This window comes from Aspergillus heteromorphus (genome assembly GCF_003184545.1).
Source record: "Aspergillus heteromorphus CBS 117.55 chromosome Unknown BO70scaffold_26, whole genome shotgun sequence".
In the NCBI taxonomy this organism is placed as follows: domain Eukaryota; kingdom Fungi; phylum Ascomycota; class Eurotiomycetes; order Eurotiales; family Aspergillaceae; genus Aspergillus; species Aspergillus heteromorphus.
This window is the reverse complement of record NW_020290431.1, coordinates 344,224-362,919: the sequence shown is the minus strand read 5'-3', so window position 1 is coordinate 362,919 and position 18,696 is coordinate 344,224. Positions and strand designations below refer to the sequence as shown.

General features: G+C 53.8%; 6 protein-coding genes across 6 annotated transcripts; 4 read left to right on the top strand and 2 right to left on the bottom strand.

The window, feature by feature from the left end:
* Nucleotides 1-547: 547 nt before the first annotated feature.
* On the bottom strand, nt 548-1,057 carry BO70DRAFT_364903 (uncharacterized protein). The gene has a single exon (XM_025543928.1). It carries the CDS (start codon nt 882-884, stop codon nt 690-692), a length of 195 nt encoding a protein of 64 aa, XP_025396474.1. The 5' UTR covers nt 885-1,057; the 3' UTR covers nt 548-689.
* A 2,723-nt stretch (nt 1,058-3,780) lies between these two features.
* On the top strand, nt 3,781-4,956 carry BO70DRAFT_298025 (protoglobin family protein; the record flags this gene model as incomplete). Its single annotated transcript, XM_025539590.1, has 3 exons — nt 3,781-3,895; nt 4,093-4,363; nt 4,503-4,956. The coding sequence occupies 3 exons, from the start codon at nt 3,781-3,783 to the stop codon at nt 4,954-4,956; spliced, it is 840 nt and encodes a 279-aa protein (XP_025396473.1).
* Nucleotides 4,957-6,481: 1,525 nt separating this feature from the next.
* BO70DRAFT_117235 (aldehyde dehydrogenase) lies at nt 6,482-8,390 on the top strand. Its single transcript, XM_025537924.1, has 4 exons — nt 6,482-7,099; nt 7,179-7,572; nt 7,636-8,078; nt 8,163-8,390. Exons 1-4 carry the CDS (start codon nt 6,633-6,635, stop codon nt 8,305-8,307), a joined length of 1,449 nt encoding a protein of 482 aa, XP_025396472.1. The 5' UTR covers nt 6,482-6,632; the 3' UTR covers nt 8,308-8,390.
* A 3,510-nt stretch (nt 8,391-11,900) lies between these two features.
* BO70DRAFT_373439 (GPI anchored serine-threonine rich protein) lies at nt 11,901-12,622 on the top strand (the record flags this gene model as incomplete). Its single annotated transcript, XM_025544913.1, has 2 exons — nt 11,901-11,942; nt 11,978-12,622. The coding sequence occupies 2 exons, from the start codon at nt 11,901-11,903 to the stop codon at nt 12,620-12,622; spliced, it is 687 nt and encodes a 228-aa protein (XP_025396471.1).
* An 819-nt stretch (nt 12,623-13,441) lies between these two features.
* On the top strand, nt 13,442-14,302 carry BO70DRAFT_364893 (DUF2462 domain-containing protein). The gene is made up of 3 exons (XM_025543927.1): nt 13,442-13,616; nt 13,864-13,948; nt 14,098-14,302. The coding sequence occupies exons 1-3, from the start codon at nt 13,567-13,569 to the stop codon at nt 14,248-14,250; spliced, it is 288 nt and encodes a 95-aa protein (XP_025396470.1). The 5' UTR covers nt 13,442-13,566; the 3' UTR covers nt 14,251-14,302.
* Nucleotides 14,303-14,518: 216 nt separating this feature from the next.
* On the bottom strand, nt 14,519-17,676 carry BO70DRAFT_364892 (uncharacterized protein). The gene is made up of 5 exons (XM_025543926.1): nt 17,200-17,676; nt 15,998-17,138; nt 15,843-15,951; nt 15,470-15,795; nt 14,519-15,415 (listed from the first exon to the last, which is right to left on the bottom strand). Exons 1-5 carry the CDS (start codon nt 17,454-17,456, stop codon nt 14,822-14,824), a joined length of 2,427 nt encoding a protein of 808 aa, XP_025396469.1. The 5' UTR covers nt 17,457-17,676; the 3' UTR covers nt 14,519-14,821.
* Nucleotides 17,677-18,696: the final 1,020 nt, after the last annotated feature.

The following is an 18,696-nucleotide window of genomic DNA, read 5'->3' as shown; positions in this document are numbered from 1 at the left end:
ATAGCATACTATCTAGATCTAGTATCGGTGTCTATTTACCGGACAGTCTGGACTTAGACTGAAATAAACTAGGACCACACTCTGCTCACTATCTATCTATTCCTCACTGAACCGACCTTCCGATGACGCAGCTTCTCCAGGCTCCAGGCTCCAGGCTCCAGGCTCCAGGCTCCAGGCTCCGGGGCCGGGTTAGTCTAGGTACGCTAAAGCCCATGAACGCGTGGGAGTCTGGGATCAGAAGCAGACTAGATCAATAGATCAATAGATACCCCTGCGAGTCTGCGACGGGGTTCTCCGTAGTGCATGCGTACAAGGTGATGAATGTTTTGCCGAGGTCCCATCTGAAACGCGTGGTCTGGTCTCGAGCGCTCTTCATCAAGGCAGCCGTCGGCAAAGATCCGACGTAGGTCTAGCATCTATATCTAGATATCTATCTAGCATCCGACATCTCGGAACTCGGAAACTCGTGAGAAGGGGCAGGCCAGCCACTGTACTTATACTCCGCTCTTGTGGTCAGGAGAATGTCTTTCCGCACGCAGTACTAGATCCTCCTGTTTCAGACGAGTGCAGATCTGCTGGGACTGAGACGGCGGAGATTCCATCCACTCGCTCACTCATTCGCTAGAATCCAGATGTATCTACCATGTCAAGACTCAAGACATGACACGAAGAAGCGGTCACCATCACGGCTAGGGCACGCGACAGCCAAGACAAACGAATAGCATGGCATGGCATGGCATGGCGTGGCGTGGCGTGGCGTGGCATGGCGTCGGCAGTGTAGCTCCAGCTCCCGCCTCAGCCTCCTGCAATCTGTACCTGACCAGACCAGGACCTGTCCCGTCGATCGGATCCACGATCTCGGCTAGAGGGCTTGTTTGGGGCATCGGGCAAGCAAGGAATATGGAAGGTAGAAGTGAGCTACGGACTAGATAGATAGTATCTATCTAGCTAGGCTCTAGCCAGCTAGCTAGCCAGCTAACTACTAGGCTAGCAAATCGGTTGGAGCGGCAGATGAGGATTCGAAAATGGGGGGCCGGACCAAGCCTGAGATGAAAGGGGGAATCAATCATGGCGATCGAGCGAGCGAATCGAGATGCTGGTGATTAGCAATGAAAAAAAAACCCTGAATCATAAAATAGGCAGTTAATAGCGAGGAGTATCTACTTTCAGAACTTTAGATGGATACTCCATAAACTGTGTAGTGTGTATTGTTCTCAGCCTCAGCTCGGAGGACGAGACTGGCTAGTGTTTCGTGGTGAGATAACCATAACCAGATCTGGACATCAGTCGCACATGCATACTTTTTTTGAACATTTTGATACATCAATAGTTACGGTAGGAGTAATCAGTAAGGTACGTCGTAGTAGTAGTTCGTGTTCCGCACCTCGTACATTACTCCACTCAGCTTCATCTCCGGCCGAGACGGCAATAAGTTGGCACTGGCACTGGCAGACGTTATTAATATCGTCGGGTATCCATTATTCGCGGGTGGACCGACTCCATCCGAACGGGCGGATCAACAGGAAGTCAGGAACATGACGGGGGACGGGGACTCGCACTCGCACTCGCACTCGCGACGAATCCTGTGTGTTTTCTCTCCATCGAGTTGGAACTCGATAAATGATAAATAGTATGGTGGATTATGAATGGACACACACACAGGGCGTGGATGGAGCTCGGAGCAGAAAAAAAGGGCCAGAAACTCGAATCCTGCAGCGTTGGCCGAGATCGAAGTGGAGGGCGAGGGAGGGCAAGTATGGGGCACAACATCCGAAAAGGAGCAATTACTCGAGGCGCACTGACAGAGTAGTACTCCGTAGTAGTATTGGGGCAATTGGCAATTGGCATAAAAATAATCTGCCCACTGCCAGTGCATCGTTGTTTGTTGATTGAACGGATTCTCCGCCAGGTTGACATCATCCCTACGGGCCACTTACTTTACTAGCCATGGTACTTACTCCGTACTAACTACAGAGTACAGTACCTACTGAGAGTCTGAGAGTCTGAGAGTCTGAGTGTGAGTGTGAGTCCAAGTCCGAGTCTGTATTAAGTAAGTATTGCGGTAGTAGTCTCGTAGTTCTGGCCTTGTGGCTTATGCTAAATGCTAGCTAATGCAGAATGCGAGCCGGATGATCATGTCACCACGGAAGATGGACGATGGAGTGATTTGAAGCTGATTAATGTTGGATGGAGGAGGCATTGATCTCCTCGGAGGATACGAAATGCTCCGTCGTCCGTTGATACCCAGAATGACCTTCGTAGTGCATGCGCCATGGTATGTATGCATTTCGAGTTTTCTGCCACTATGGCCTGATGTTTAGGGAGAAACCGGTTCGCGGCCGGGCCAATCAGGGGGCGGGCAGAAATGCCGCGACTGATCACCTCCTTAAGGCCGAATATTAATGGCCGAGTTTGATTGCGGCTAAATGAATTGTAAGTGAGTGGTGACTGATTGATCCCAACGCTCGGATGCCCCTATCTATCTATCTATCTATTGTATGTTACTTTGTACCTTTTGCCTCTTGAGATAGACCTCCGTGCGATTAATCAACGTGATACGTTGGTAGGCAGACATAAAAAAAGCCAAAGCCAAAGCACAAAGCACAAAGCACAAAGCAAAAAAGGTGAAAAAAGTAAAAATGCAAGTAAGTACCGTATCGTATCGGATAGCTGGTAGATACATGCTGAGTTACTGTTAGACTCGGTCGCATCGGCTCCGAGAGGCAATACTTACAGAGTACTCCGTACCATCAAACAGTAATGTGATTATTTTGCAGTGTCCCCGATTAGTAGACGGATTCCAGCGACAAGCGGACCCCCGAGAGCGAGTTGTGCCATTCAGATTCCCATGTCATTCGGCAGCTCCCTTGCACTAGCATCTTCTGTCCCAAAGTTAAATCTCTGGGATCGGATCCGGAGGAGGGATAACCGAGTCGTTAGATAATTGTTATTGACCCTTTTTTTTTTTTTTTTTTTTTTGGATTTGCACACGTCGAATCGACGCCCCACGGCACCACTGTTTCATTAATCTTTCCTGGTCTCTTCTCCTGATCAGGAGCTGAGCGGACAACTTCTAGATAGATACAGAGAATTCAGAATTCAGAATTCAGAATTCAGAATTCAGAATGAATGAGATAGATATCCCAATAGAGTAAGAGGGGTCAGACGGACCAAAATAGTCATCAATCATCATCATCATCATCATAATAATTTAATTCCAAAAGATCAGACCACCAACATTCCAAGCCAACAGCAGTGCCGGCAGTGGGCAGTGGGCAGTGGGCAGTGGCAGGAAACATCGCCAAGGTTCGGGATCCTCCGTGGCCGTTTGTGTTTGTCTGGGCTGATGTTGGTGTCATCTAGTCTGATGTAGTAGGATGGGCGACTTTCCTTTCTGAGCCTGAAACCCCGTCTGGTGGACAGCAGCGTCATGATGGATCCGATCCCGCGTGGAGGAGCCATCCATCCATCCATCCATGAATGATCCATCCCATGTGTTACGTGCGGAGGTATCGTATCTACTTTAGTCTTGTATCCATCAAGCATATATAGTGCCAGATTTCTTCCGTCCCTCCCTCCGGTCGTCCCCCAATCTCCTAATAATCCTAATCCCTTCCCCAATCCTTCGATCTTCCATCCCTCCCTCCCTCGCTCGCTCGCCTCGCCTCGTCATTCCAGGCTCCAGCTTTCGAATCTTCAACCCCGCCGTTCGTGAGAACTGACTACTACTACTACTACCCACCCATACATCCACACCACCACTCCTAAAAATCATTCAAAATGGACTATAATTTCGAAACCAATCGACCGATGAAACATGTCGAGCGGAAAGCCCTATACACCCGGCTCGAAGCGCGGATTGAATACCTGCGGGACTTTCTGGACTTCAACTCAGGTACAACCCCCCCCCCCCCCACCAATTCCCCCAATCCCCATGTCTGCCTGCCATCCCCCAGACGGGCAATTTCCAACCCAAACTCAAACCCAAGCCCCAAACCCCAAATGGGCCAATCCCAACCACGCATCCCCAACCCATCACCACATGAATAAAAAAAAAAAAAAACAAAAACTAACCAAAATACAATCGAATAGGAGACGTCGAAGCCCTCGTCGCCGGCAGCAAATACATCAAGGCGCTGATCCCCGCGGTCGTCAACATCGTATACAAGAAACTGCTGGACAGCGACATCACGGCGCGGGCGTTCCACACGCGCGACACGGCCGACGAGACCCCCGTCGAGGAGTTCTTCTCCGAGGACAGCCCGCAGATCCAGCGCCGGAAGATGTTCCTGCGGTGGTACCTGATCAAGTTGTGCTCGGATCCGTCGCAGATGGAGTTTTGGCGCTATTTGAATAAGGTTGGGTATGTATTCTCTCCCCTTCTTCCATTCGCTCTTTCACACTGGATACTGTTGATGGTTGTGGGTGTTTGTGGGGTATTCAATCATCAATAAAATAAAATAAAAAAATAATAATAATAATACTAACATAAAGAATAACAGAATGATGCACACCGCTCAAGAACGCCTCTACAGCCTCAACATCGAATACATCCACATCGGCGCCTGCCTGGGTTTCATCCAAGACATCTTCACGGAGGCGCTGATGTCGCACCCGCACCTGTCGCTGCCGCGCAAGACGGCCCTCGTGCGTGCCATCAGCAAGATCATCTGGATCCAGAACGACCTGTTTGCGAAGTGGCGCATCCGCGACGGCGAGGAATACGCCGACGAGATGTCCGAGATCAACGTCGACGAACTCAAGGAGGGGTATCTGGGCGAGAAGAAGATCCTGGGCGACAGCAGCGGCGGGTCCGGCAGCTCGAGCGATGACGATCGCTCCAGTATCCATAGCCACAGTAGTGCGGCGGTGCCCCCGACGACCACTTCCGCGTGCCCGTTTGCTGATCTGGCGAAGCCGGCGTCGGAGACGAAGATCTGGGCCGGGGGGAAATAATCTCGTCCGTCTGTGGTCAGTCTGTGTGTGTGTGTGTGGGTCTGGCAGGTGAAAATTCGGCTCTGATGGGTATATACTAGAACGTTCACGGATGGTTATGGTCATCGATCGGGTACGTATAAAGAGCATAGCGGGCGTCCAGGGTATCGTCTTTCTTTTTCTTTTTCTTTTTTTTTGTCTTTTTCTTATTGTCGACGACGTCCTTCGCGGGTATGGCATGGACGGTGTTGGGGGCTCACAAAGCGGTAATCAAGATATCCATATTCAACTATTGACATCAATCACTTCTTGTCTTCGCTGTTTGGTGTTGGTGTAATGTTTTGTAGTGACTGTACCTTGCCTTGCCTTGCCTTGCCTCACCTTGCCTTGTCTCACCTCAGTAATCTTACCCCTCCACATCCCCAGATCTCATCCCACCCATCCTGCATTCTGTACGGAGTAGAATGTACTAGGTACATGTAGGTAGATACCTGCATCAGTGCAGCGCAGCGCGCAGATGATACTGTAGTTAGTTATCGCTGACTCCTCGATTGGTCAGCAAAGCCAGGCATCCAACCAACGCATCTGCCGGGTATGGAGCGCCACAGTCGGCTGCAGCCAATGGAACCGTACGCCTGGCACAACTAGGGAGGCAGAGACGACGATCATTGGACCCAGATTGAGACCCCGCCCCACCGGCTTCTCTGGGACGGTCCAAATCCAAATGTTTGCGGCGTTGCTGCACGGCAAAGGCAAGGTAGGCCCGGGGAGATTGTGCGGGAATCGTTGAATTTGAGCTACGTAATTGCCTCCAACACAGCGGGAGGGAGTGGGGGACGGGAGGGGGAGGGGAGGGGGAGGGGGGGGGAAATGGACTCATTGAGTGTCAAAGTGGTCCAATCCAGAGGAACTGGAAACCTGCGGGTTACACTGTACAAAGTACCTAGGTGAAGGAGGCGGGCGTGAAACGGTCGCTGACTGGCTGGAGGCTGAACGTTTCAACCGTCAACCTTATCTCCGGTGGGGAGGGAGAGGAGGAGGAGGGGGGGGGTGCAAGACTGCAGAAAAGGAGGAAAGGAGGAGGAGGAGGAAGGACTTGGGCCCTGGCAGGCTGGAGCCTGGCTGAGACCGTGCCAGACTTGGACTGGCTAATGCATCTCGTTATTATTGCCTGGTCCTGAGATCAATTTAAATCCTGTACGACCAAGGGCCTCAAGGAGGCCAGCCTCGGGATGTGTCCCCCCACCCAACAACCGACTCCCCAACCGAGTCATGATGCCATTGTCACCGTCCCAGGTACCGCGCACACGGGCTGCCAATGATACAGTCCACCGCGGGTGGTTCTGATGCGTCCCATGCGTCGGGACGGCAATAAAACTGACAATCGGCTCCATCAACTCGGGGAAGTTCCCGATGTTCTGCCTCCCCCCTCACTTCGGTGGCTGCAGACGCAGGCAAGACAGTCTGCGACGGAACTCCCACCAGGGAGATAATTGGGTCTTGCGCTGCTCATCATCGCGCCTCCACCCTGTCCCTCCCTTTCTTTCTTTCGCGCTGCTGATCGCCGGTTCCACTTAAACTCTTCTGTCTGTCTGTCTGTCTGTCTGTCTGTCTGTCGTCTGCCGTCTGTCTGTCACTGTCCTTCTTTTCTCCCCTCGACGCCACCTCTACACCAACCCCCTCCCCCCCAAGACACCATGATCGCGAAGAACCCCAATGGCAATCACGCGGTCATCCCGCTGATCATCAACAACGAGTCCGTCGTGACAGACACCATCTTCGACGTCACCAGCCCCACCACCGGCGAAGTCATTGACCGTTGCGCTGGCGCCACCGTCGACCATGCCAACCGCGCCGTCGCCGCCGCGAAGGCCGCCTTCCCCGGCTGGAGCAAGACGAAGCCTTACGGTCGCAGAGACATCCTGATACGGGCGGCGGACATCATGCTGAGCCGGAAGGAGGAATTGATCCGATACCAGATGGAGGAGACGGGCGCGGGTCGCATGTTTGTCGAGAAGACCTTCATGCTGGGCGTCGGGTTCTTGAAGGACTTTGCGGCTCGGATCCCCTCCATCGAGGGCTCTGTCCCTGCGGTCTCGGAGAACGGGGAGTGCGCCATCGTGGTCAAGCAGCCATACGGGGTGGTGCTGGGAATCGCTCCCTGGTACGTCCCTCCACCCAATCCCAGACCCTAGCCAGGGCAGCCTTAAGCATGACAGTCACTAACTAGTCCTTGCTCCTAGGAACGCCCCTTACATCCTCGGAACGCGCGCAGTCGCACTGCCCCTGGCGGCGGGCAACACGACGATCCTCAAGGGCTCGGAGCTGGCGCCCAAGTGCTTCTGGGCCATCGGAGACGTCTTCCGCGAAGCTGGTCTTCCTGCGGGATGTGTCAACATTCTCTTCCACAAAACGTCCGACGCCGCGGCCGTCACGACCGCTCTCATTGCGCACCCCGCGGTGCGCAAGATCAACTTCACTGGCAGCACGACCGTGGGATCCATCGTTGCCTCCACGGCCGGCAAACATGTCAAGCCGGTGCTCCTCGAGCTAGGGGGCAAGGCGTCGGCGATCGTCCTGGACGACGCCAATGTAGAGAAGGCCGCGATGGGCTGTGCACTGGGAGCGTTTATGCATGTAGGACATACCCCGTTGCCAACCCCCATTCACTAGCCAGTTAGCTGATATGACTCGAACCAGTCCGGGCAAATCTGCATGTCGACGGAGCGCATCATCGTGCAGCGGTCCATCGCCGACCGATTCAAGCAGCAGCTCACCGAGGCGACAGAGAAGGTGTTTGGCAAGCACGGCCCGCCCCTGGTGCTGGTGGCCTCGGCCGCGGTTAAGAAGAACAAGGAGCTCGTAGAGGACGCGCTGGCCAAGGGCGCGAACCTGGTGTACGGCGAGAGGACCGCCATGGAGCAGCACAACTGCAGCATGCGGCCGCTGGTGGTGGGCGACGTCGCCAAGAACATGGACATGTACTCGATCGAGTCCTTTGGACCTACCGTGTCGCTCATGGTGGTGGACAGCGAGGAAGACGCCGTGGCGCTGGCCAACGACACCGAATACGGCCTGACCTCGGCTGTCTTCACAGGCAATCTGTTCCGCGGCCTGCGAGTCGCGCAACAGATCGAAGCCGGGTGAGTTGCTCTCTCACTTTCTTTCTGCCTACCAGGTCCCTACATTCTATCCCATTCACCTGCTGACACCAGACCTCTTTCCAGGGCCGTGCATATCAACTCTCTCACCGTGCACGACGAGCCTGTGCTGCCACACGGTGGCTGGAAGAGCAGCGGATACGGCCGGTTCGGAGGGCCCTCCGGGTACGACGAGTGGCTGCAGACCAAGACCATCACCTGGGTGGAATAGACCAGACTCCCTCAGACTGCTGAATGGCCAGGTGCTGCGCACATGGCTAGCATAGGTAGCATCTACGGCGTGCGTTGGTCCGTGGTAGAGTGGGTACTTGCTCCTGAGTACTATAGAGTCAGTCGAGTGGATGCTTGGACCCCGATAGACGAATCAGACTTCTGGCATGGCGTGGCGAGTCCAGCCGATAGAGAGATATTCGCATTGGGAGTTTTATGGCGAGGAGCGTAAGGAACTAGTCGGAGACCCTGAGTCGGGGGGGGGGGGTTGGGTTTTTTTTTTACTTTGTTATCCACTTCGCTGCGGCTGCAGGGTCCAACAGGGTCTGGGTCTGGGGCCGAGGAGTGGCGATACGAGAGCGCTTAATTGATACCAATTACATTTCCTGGTTGCTGTTGTTGTTGTTGCTTCTGCTATTCTTACCTGGTGTATGTCCGAAGTAGATTGGAGGTGTCTCTGTCTGACTGAGTATCTATCTAGCTAGAATAATAACCGAGCCTGATTAATTAAGTTAGGTTGAGATACATCCCATCCCCTCCACCGTGGTACATGGTACTTATGCTGTGTGTCGTTTCTGTAAATAGATGCGATGCGATGCAAAGGTCAGGACAGGAAGCTTTCGGAGAGACTGAGACATGGACGCATTATTGGATGAGTTCAGTCCACAGTAAGTCCACAAGTAGATAGTTAACTCAATTTCACGACTGGCTGGCTGTCTTGGCGGAAGCGACACTAAGGTGTCTTTTTATCTTTTGCCTTTTGTCTTTTGTCTGTCTAGTATTATTCCAATCCACCCACCCACATTGGATGGGTTCTGCTAGATAGTTAACTACTGCAGGTTGGTCAGCCGGTCAGCCAGCCAGCCAGCGAGCGAGCGAGGGATGGATTGGATTGGATTGGATTGGAGGAAGGGAGGACGTCCGAGACATTTCGCCTCGCCTCGCCTCGCCTCTCTTGCCTCGCTGACCTCGGCCGGCCATCCACCCACCACACCCACCACAGGAAAATTCCACGGTGGGCGGTACGTTGAGTACTACTTACTATCTTAGGCAGTGCGTGAGTAAGTGAGTGAGTGAGTAGGAAGTGGTCATGAGGAGTAAGTACCTAAACTTAAAATATTCAACTTTTATTTTTATTTTTATTCTATTTTATTTTTTTTTTTAAAAAAAAAAATATTTCTAGGTAGTTCTTGATTTGGGTGGATGGACAGATGGATGGAGGCATACTTACTCCGTTAAGTTTGACATGCTATGTATGCTTTACCTGCTGTGCCTTGGATATCGAAGCTTAGCACCTCAAGCATGCGTGCGTGCATACGGAGTATAGTATGTATGTATGTATGTATGTAGATATTACTACACTATGTAAGTAGTTAGCATGTGTGACGGATCATCTTCCCTAGAAAGTGTACTAGTAAGTAGATAGAAAGACCTGCAGTTGCAGGGAGTAAGTAGATACGGTGCACAGCATGAATGAGCTCAGAGGCATGCCAGGCACATCACATTGTTGGATCCCCGTCCCCACCTGTAGTACCCGGTCAGTAGTCAGGGTCAGACAGGCACGGCAGGGTTGGAGTCATCTCTGGGGTACAAGACAGGGAGGGACAGGGACAGGGACAGGGACAGGGACAGGGACAGGGATACCAATAATCCTGCGTTGTCAGGATGATGATGATTTCATCCAGGGTGGTGATCTGCTTATTACTGCTTCCTTGTTGGCAGTAAGTTGCGAACAGTTATCCCTGCGGGGTTTCATAGTAATCTTACGGGTTTACACTAGCAGGGTAACTTGAGTCTAACATAGTTAAGAGGTCTCACAGGGCAGGTCCTGTATCCAGGTGTTTAGGTCCTGCAGGCGGGCAGGCGGGCGGGCAGGCAGGGAGGGGCGCGGGTGTAACTCCTTGACCTGCCTGTGCCTGTGCCTGATGACTGATCGGCATACTCGGAAAAGGAGAGCGGCGGGCGCGGGCAGGACCGTTATACTGTAGTTACATGCCCTGTCCCTGTGTACCCCGTATAACAACAAACAAACCCAAATAAACAGTCCCGAAAAAAAAAAAAAAAAAACTCAAATAATTCTCCGAGCACATCATCATCTGTTCCTTGTCCTGTACCTACTTACACTGCCACCCACTCACTGTACTGCATAAGAGTGGAGTAAGAAAAAAGAAAAAAAAACCACACAAGACAGTAAGGTAGGAGGTACTCCGTAGTAACACGAGATTATCCCACCCATCCAACCATCCAACCATCCCACCCAATATTCGGTCATCGGCGTAAGTAAGTACTCCGTGACAGGAACAGTAACAGTCACAGTACGTATCCAATTAAACTCTCGCGTCCCCCTCCGCTTCGGCCTCGTGGCGTCGTGGTGGCGGGCCCACCAATCAGATTCCGCGGGGAGGGTCCGCAAGGAAATTTGCCGACTGTTGGCATAATTTCTAGGCACAGGGCGTAATAAAGAAAAGAGATTGGGCCGAAATGGAGTCCTCGGATATTAGATTTATTATTATTATTATTATTATTATTACTATTACCACTTGGGAGGTGTCAGTGGGTTGGGCGTTGGGGCGTCTGTCAGTTAGAGTAGTTGGTCGTTAAGGAGGTAAGGATGGAAGAATGGGGAGGGGAGAGAGAATGAGGAGAAGGGTTTGTTTGCCTGTCTGACTCTGACATAAGGTTATGGTTGTTTCACCTGTCCCATGGCTGTGTCTCTGGCTGAGAGGCTGAGAGACTGAGACCGTAACCGTGGATGCGCCGGTTAGCCCCCCCCTGCTAGGAAGTCTAGCCCTCACTTGACTCTACACCGTCTCCATAAAATACCCCTCAGTAGGCTGTAGACTCTCCCAGTCTCTCCTTTTGTTGGCCACCTTAGCGCTGAACTCTGTCTGGTTCCTGTTCCTGGTTCCTGAATTACTCGTATATGCATCCCCAGATCCGACTGGTTCAGTCGCCTCGCGGATGTCTCGCGAGCATCCGCGATCCAAGCGCAAGTCACAACCAAACGGGTCGTGTAATCAGTGCTACTAATGTAGTGCTACCTGCTACCTACCACGTAGACTAGTCTGAACCCCGAGATAACATCGCCGATTCCCTTCTCGGTCGTGGCATTCCTCCGTCTCAGCCCTCAAGGTTTGCCCGGCATTCGGGGCTAACCAGTCACTAGCCGTAGTCGCGAACGTTGATTGTCGTCTGTTTCCAATCAAATCCCCTCGTCCTCCAGAGGCGTCATTTCCGCCGCCGACCCACTGCCAAAATGAGCCGCAGAGTCGGCGTGCTGGAGCCTACTACTATGCTGCCTCCCTCGGCTTCCATAGGGGGTGGGGGCTGTGAATGGGCCTTGTCTGAATATCCTGTCTTATACTTGAATGCCGCCCTTCCTCCTTCTCCCTCCTGCCTCCTCCTCCTCCTCCCACGATCCGACCACCTCTTGTCTTTCGTGCCATTCTTTTCCCACGGTAGTCACTCCTTTGCACTACATACCCATCCCACTCAGTCACTCCTTAGACCAACCTTTCCAACCCTTCCAACCCTTCCAACCCTTCGATCTCCCATCTCGAATCCCTTTCTCACGCACCACACGAAACAATCAAAATGCGTTTCCTCACCACCGCCCTCGTCTCCGCCCTCGCGGCCGTGGCCTCCGCCTACTACACCCCGACTACAGCGAGGACCCGTCCGGCAACGCGATCTACACCCCGGCCCTGAACCAGATCGTGCCGGTGGGCGAGGCCTTCGACATCACCTGGAACGCGACCACCAGCGGGGACATCTCGCTGGTGCTGCTGCGCGGACCCAGCACGAACATGCAGGTGCTGTCGACCATCGTCGACAGCACCGAGAACACCGGCTCGTACACCTGGACCCCCAGCACCTCCCTCGAGCCCGACACCACCCACTACGGTCTCCTGCTGGTCGTCGCCGGCACCGGCCAGTACCAGTACTCCGACCAGTTCGGCATCAGCAACCCCTACTACTCCTCTTCTTCGTCCGTCGCTGCTGCTGCCACCAGCACCAGCTCCACCTCCACCTCCACCGCTGCCGCCACCGTTGAGACCACCAAGGTCGTCGTCGCCACTACTGCTGTTGCTCCCCAGGAGACCGTCACCGTCCCCCACGCCGCGGCCACCAAGCCCGCCTTCACCTCCGTCCCGGTCATCAAGCCCTCCACTCTTGTCTCCGGGTCCAGCACCCCCTCCGGCACCCCTGCTGCTAGCAGCTCGTCCGTGGCCCCCGTCTACACCGGTGCTGCCGACCGCAACGCCATCAGCTTCGGCGCTGTGGCTGTTGGTGTTGCTGCCGTTCTGGCTTTCTAAACGCCAACGCATGCAGTGCTTGGATTAGACTGGGTTGTATTTAGCAGACTGTAGACAGACAGTATTATATCTTGTACAAGAATGAAGTATGAGGATGTTTTCAGCGGTTTCTTTCTTTGGGGATGGTGGTAAGTTCGATAGTTAGTTAGTTGAATACCCTGTGCTGAGTCAATGAAGTGTTGTGTCTGTACCTGTGTTGCTTGTTATATCAGTGTCTGTCATCTTGTAGATAGATACCATGTCGATTGATGGAAGTGTAAGTGTCAGTGTATGTGGGAGGGATGGAGATGATGTTGGCCCTACGAAGATCCCCCTCCCACTAACGTTTCAACTAATTCCTCCCCGCCCCTGTCAATCGGTCAATGATAGCCGACACATCCACCAACACGCCAAGGGAAAAGGGCCCTTCAAATTAGACTTGGTCCCTTGTGATTCCTTCGTTGATTCCTGCCCTGCACGGTGCAAAGTAGATAACAACTATCTACCTAGATAGATTGGGTAAGAAGAAAAGGGACACCCCCCCCCCTCCCCAACATTACTTACTGGTGTACGGAGTAACTACTCAGCCTCTTCTCTTCCCCCTTCAAACAGCAAAATAACCCCAAAAAGAAAACCCTCATACATCTCCAACTCCAACCTTCCCAAAGAAATGTAACAAAAATTAAAAAAAAAAAAGAAAGTCAAAAATACCTAGTACTACCTACCTACTTACCTACCGTACGGAATACCGACTAGTAACTACTACTACCACGTGACCGATAGGCATCTCCGCCTTTCTCTCTCTCCGCGATAAGCAATTTTTCTCCGTCCAACCAACCACCACAGCCAACATCTCAACTACCCAACCGAAAAGAAGATCTATCATCATCATCATCATCATCATCACCATCATCGCTGCAGGCAGTGACTCACCCTAATACACCGACAAATATATCTATCTCACCATGGTCCAAGGATCCCTCAAGAAGAAGTCCACCACCGCGGGCCCGAAGCGGTACGTTTGTCCATCCATCCTGATATCACTCCCTCCATGGAGTGGAGGAGCATGTTGCGGAAGAGGAAGGATGTATTATATTATACTATATTATATCCAACCCCCCCCCCAAACACACACACAGAGAGATAGAAAGAGAGAGAGAGATACAAAACCGAACCCATCCCACCCACCTCTATCCACCTCAAACAAACAAAAAAAAAACCAGCCCATCACTCACTCACTAACACATTCTAAAACCCAACAGGAACAACGCCCTCGGCCCCCGCCCCGGTCCCCGACAAATCGCGCCCAAGAAAGCCACCCTGATCAAGCAGAAGAAGTTGACTAAGGTAATTAATTCACTAATTAATTGATTACCTCCTTCCTTCCTTGGCCTCATCCATCCATTCCCATCCATTCACGATAAACAATTAAACCAAATCAAATCAAAAGAACGCACGCTAACAATAAATATCTCTCTCTCTGTGTGTGTGTGTAGAAACTCACCTCCGGCCTCACCGCAATGACGGAAAAAACCCTCGCCGAGCGCGCCGGTCACCTGGAGATTCTGGCGGGCGGGAAGAAGGATAAGCGGAAGGCGATGGCGGAGGCTGGGTTGAAGAAGCAGAAGGCGCAGCAGCAGAAGAAATGAGCCATCTATCCCCAGTAATATTGTTATTGGTGGTGTTATAAGGAAATTTGGGGGGGGGGGGGGATACTATGGATGGATGGATGGTGGATGATGGTTTGTTTTCTTTGTTCGGTACCTAGTACCTGTGTACTATGTATGTCTGTACAGGTCTTTTTACAAGTTGAGGGGAAGGGGGGGGTGATAGATACGATTAATGAATGTGCGATACCCTTTATCTATCTCTATCTTCTACATTCGGTGCTTCAATCCTGTAGGGCAGAGGGGGTTGAAGGGTTCAGAAAGTGCGATAATCTAACCGAAATCCATATCTATCACGAACCTATATATCAGAAGGCATCTATACACACACACACACACACACATCTGCTCTAGACACGATATATCCAAGAGGAAAAACAAACAGGAGAATCATCATTCATCACATGCACAAGCACACGCACACGGATAGTCAATAGGGGAGAATTGAAAAGGAAAAAAGAAAAAAAGAAAAAAAAAGTCGCTGCAAAGGGTATCTCAAATTCAATCATGCAATCCAATCCGCCATCCGCTCCAGCCCAGTCAGTCCAACCAGCTAAATCTTCGCCACGCAGGTCGGCGCGCCCGACTGCTCGATCAGTTCCTGCCCGCGATCGATCCACTGCTGGAAGCCCTCGTCGCTGGAGTCGAAGGGAAAGTCATCCCAGACGGGATTCTCGGCGTCCGCGTACGTCGACCAGATGCCCTTGGGGACCTCGGCCGCCGACCACGAGGGCAGCTTGGCCAGCACGCAGGTGTAGTAGACGTAGAGGATGCGGCAGAGCAGGTCGACGCGCTCGACGTAGTGCTGCTTGCTGGGGTCGGGCTCGCGGCCGCCGTCGCCGAGACGCCGCCACCACGAGACGCGCCAGCGCAGCGTGAGCAGGATGTGGCCGAGCTCGCCCAGGAACCGCACGTGTGTCTCCTGCGAGATCTGCTTCCACTTGATGTTGTAGAAGTCCCGCTCCAGCTTGCGGAAGCCCTCGACCTCGAGCATCCGGCAGATGATGCGCGACAGCTGGGCCGCGAGAAGGATTTCGCGCCGGTCCTCGGCGCTGTTGATGTCCATGGGTCGTTCTTGGCCGCCCTGCAGGGGGACGAAGCTGTAGCTCGCACGGCTGGGCATGTTGTTCCATCGCGAAAGTAGAGTCTGCTTGGTCAGTTTTCATCCTATATTTAACTGAGGTGGAGGTAAGCAACGTACGTAAACATTATTCATCGGATCGCAGTCCTTCACGCAGGTCAGCCAGTTCTTGGACTTGTCCTTCGACTCGACTATACGCCGATCGATGAACTCGAGAAAGTTCGACTTCGAGTTGCCGTTGTACTCGCTTAGCCCCCGCAGGAACTTGTAGGTCTCGCCCAGGTCCAGGATGTAGAGTGACCCCCACGACTGTCGGGCACGGATGTTGAATCGACCTTGTCGCTCGCCCAGGAACGAAATCAGGTCGTTCAGGTCGAACTCGAAAGGAATGTCCATCCGGACACGCTTGGAACCATCGACGGTGGGGTGGTTGACCGCTCGTTGAGCTGCACGGGTTAGAAGAGAATGACACGGTAGCCAGGGGTCAACATACAAACATAATTGCACGTCCCGTACTCGACGATATTCGCAAAGCAGGCGCGGGCACACGGCTGTTCGTGGAGCGTAGGACGGCAGGCATCGCACGGCGCGTTACCGTCGCACTAATCCCGTTAGCACCATCACACGCAGACAGTCGTGGATGCAAACCTTTCGCTTGTTCAGCCGACACTGTACACAGGTGTCCTTGTTCTTCCTCCGCAGCCCGGCGTTTGCCCGGCCGACCATCGACAACGGGCCCTTGCGGCGGGCGCCGCGGGGCGGAGAAATGAAGTCCGCCGACGCAATGGATCCGCCTTGGCCGTCTTCCTGCACGATCTGTAAAGGCTTGGGCAAGGCCTGTTCCAGGCTGATGCTGGAGTTGCGTTGCTTGCGCTTCCGCACCGTAGCCACGGACTGTAGCGCGAGGGCTGGGGGCCGGGCCGGCCCTCTTTGTGCGGACGAGGACGCCCTGGGCCTGGAGACGGGAACATAGTAAGCCTCCGACGGATCCTCGCTGACCATGAAAGCCGTGGCGTTTTGGATGGGCTGTGATGCTTCGGAAGAGGTGTCCTTCTGGGGGTTCTTCCACAGGTCCTCGTCGTCCAGTTGTCGGTCGGCAAATGCGGGGACCTCATCGGTCGTAGTGGAATACGCGTCGTAGACACCGGGGAACTCCCCCGACACCGACGAGCTCTCGGACTTGTACTGGAAGCCCTCGTTGCCTTTGCCCTCCTCCTTGAAGAAGGTCGCATCCTGAGGCATCGACAAGGAGGCAGGAGAGGTCATGTTGGAGGGTAGCTGGGACTCGAGGCCGTCCAGCCAGCGAGAATCCAGTGACCGCATCGACCCGTGGTAGTCGCGGATATGGCCGAGACGTTTGCTGGCGGACTGCGGGCCCATGGCGAGCGAGATCGGGGGCTGGTTCGGCAGGTTCTCAGTGACCGGCGGAGGGGCGGTCCAGGGCTCCGCGGTCGAGAAGGGGAAAGCCTGGGGGATATTCTGGAAGGAAAGAAACTGCTCCGACGGGACATCGGAGAAGCTCTGCCCCTGAGACAACTCTCCGGCATCCTCGACGATGACGGTGTTGGAGTTGGCCTGTTCCTTGGCGTACGGGTACATGAGGGGCGCCTCCATGGGGATGCCGGCGGCCATGGCGTTGAACAGTTGGAAGGGCGGCCATGACTCATCGAGCTGGAAGTTATCGTCGGCGGAAGAAGGCAGGGTCCTGGGGCTGATGGTGCCGCTGACGGTGCCCTCGACAGGGCCATCGTTGAGGCTGAACTTGCCGGGGGAGTTGGTTCCTTGTTTGCTACACGGAGGGGCATCAGCCGGAAGCTTCGGGGAGGGGGAGGGGACAACAAGACACACACCTCTCACTCCCTCGATAGTCGCTCGACTGTCCCTGCAGCGGGACGACCGACTGGGCCCGCGACAGGGGACCGTTGAGGGTATTCAAATCGGCGATCTCATCGCTCTGGCTCGAGTCCTGGCTCGCATCCCAGTCCAGCGGCTGTTGTTGATCGTAGGCGGGATGCTCCCAGGCGGTGATGGGGAAGGCGTCGGATTGCCAGTTGTCGAGGATTTTGGGGTCGATGCCCGCAGCGGTGCCAGTACTCCCGCAGTCCATACAGGGGGCCGAGGGAGGGGATGATGCAGGAAAGACCTCGAGGGGCTGGCAAGGTCTTCTTGAGCGCGTCCCTGGTTTTGTTGGGAACGCGGCGCACGAGGTTGCGGGGGGGGGAGCAGCGGTCGGGAGAGGCGCTGTTGGCGATGGGCGATGATGAAACGATCGGAGAGACGAGAGATGATGACGAAGAGGGAGAGAGGAGAAGGGGGGAGAGAGAGAGGGAGAGAGAGAGTCAGGATGGGATGAGATGAGATGAGATGAGATGGTCTGACGAAGCGAGCAGAAAATCGGCGCCGTGGCTGACTGGGTTGGGCTTGGTTTGGTTTGGTTTGGTTTGGTTTGGGCTTGGCCGCGCTGGGTTTCCCCACCACCACCTGCGACGATCGGCCTCCGAGAGGTCGCCTGCAGCTCACCACATTCCAGCATCCCCTTCCACTGTCTATCTACTTCGCACAGACCAGTCGTCATCCTGGACAGGGACATGATCAGATAGCTTCAGGGCGGGTGACTCGCTCTACGCACCGCAAGGTTAATCTATCGTGCATCCCAGGTGAGGGGAACCTGCAGCGACCAGGGATCTCCTATCAGGACACATCCTACTGTGTATATCTGCGACTGTATAGTTACTTGACTCAGGGGTCCTCACTACTTACTTAGGTACGTACCTGAAACTACAGAATAACCCGCAACAACACACTCTCCCTCTCTCACTCTCACTGCCTGCAACCCTGGTTGGCGAGTGATAGCGCCATCACCAACATGACAGTCGGGATTACGCGAGAGAAAAAAACTCCCCCCCCCCCTCTCCCATCGCATTATTGAAACCGACTACGGGAGCCTGTCCTCCGTGTGGGATCACTGGGATGCAAATGAACGGGGACACCACGGAGTAACCTCGACGGCATGAAGCTACGCACTGCAATGATTGGCACTGAGGGCCGGGTGTGCAAGTGGATGGTGGCGCGGCTGGTCAATCAGCGGGCAGGCTAGGGCAGTAGTCCGGATTCTTATTCTAGAAGGAAGCATTGCCTGTGGTGGACGCGCATATAAAATTTATTTTCCAGTCGTGGTGTGGCCCCATCAGGGTCTGGATGTGGAAAGTGGGAAGGAAATTCCACCAGACTAGGGCTCGGCCTGGCTGGATGCCTTGCCTGCAATAGCCGCGGCCATCCGTTTGGCCAAGAGCTTGCTTGGTCTTCAGTCTTGGGTGTGTTATTCTTGCGTCCTTGTGTCATTGTTA

Coding starts and splice junctions, on each gene's coding strand:
- BO70DRAFT_364903 (XM_025543928.1), bottom strand. CDS start 884: ATGCCCCAAACAAGCCCTCTAGCCGAGATCGTGGATCCGATCGACGGG.
- BO70DRAFT_117235 (XM_025537924.1), top strand. CDS start 6,633: ATGATCGCGAAGAACCCCAATGGCAATCACGCGGTCATCCCGCTGATC. Junction 7,100..7,178: donor GTGCTGGGAATCGCTCCCTG/GTACGTCCCTCC, acceptor CCTTGCTCCTAG/GAACGCCCCTTACATCCTCG. Junction 7,573..7,635: donor CACTGGGAGCGTTTATGCAT/GTAGGACATACC, acceptor GACTCGAACCAG/TCCGGGCAAATCTGCATGTC.
- BO70DRAFT_364893 (XM_025543927.1), top strand. CDS start 13,567: ATGGTCCAAGGATCCCTCAAGAAGAAGTCCACCACCGCGGGCCCGAAG. Junction 13,617..13,863: donor ACCACCGCGGGCCCGAAGCG/GTACGTTTGTCC, acceptor AAAACCCAACAG/GAACAACGCCCTCGGCCCCC. Junction 13,949..14,097: donor AGCAGAAGAAGTTGACTAAG/GTAATTAATTCA, acceptor GTGTGTGTGTAG/AAACTCACCTCCGGCCTCAC.
- BO70DRAFT_364892 (XM_025543926.1), bottom strand. CDS start 17,456: ATGGACTGCGGGAGTACTGGCACCGCTGCGGGCATCGACCCCAAAATC. Junction 15,796..15,842: donor CGGGACGTGCAATTATGTTT/GTATGTTGACCC, acceptor TAACCCGTGCAG/CTCAACGAGCGGTCAACCAC. Junction 15,416..15,469: donor ATCCGATGAATAATGTTTAC/GTACGTTGCTTA, acceptor CTGACCAAGCAG/ACTCTACTTTCGCGATGGAA.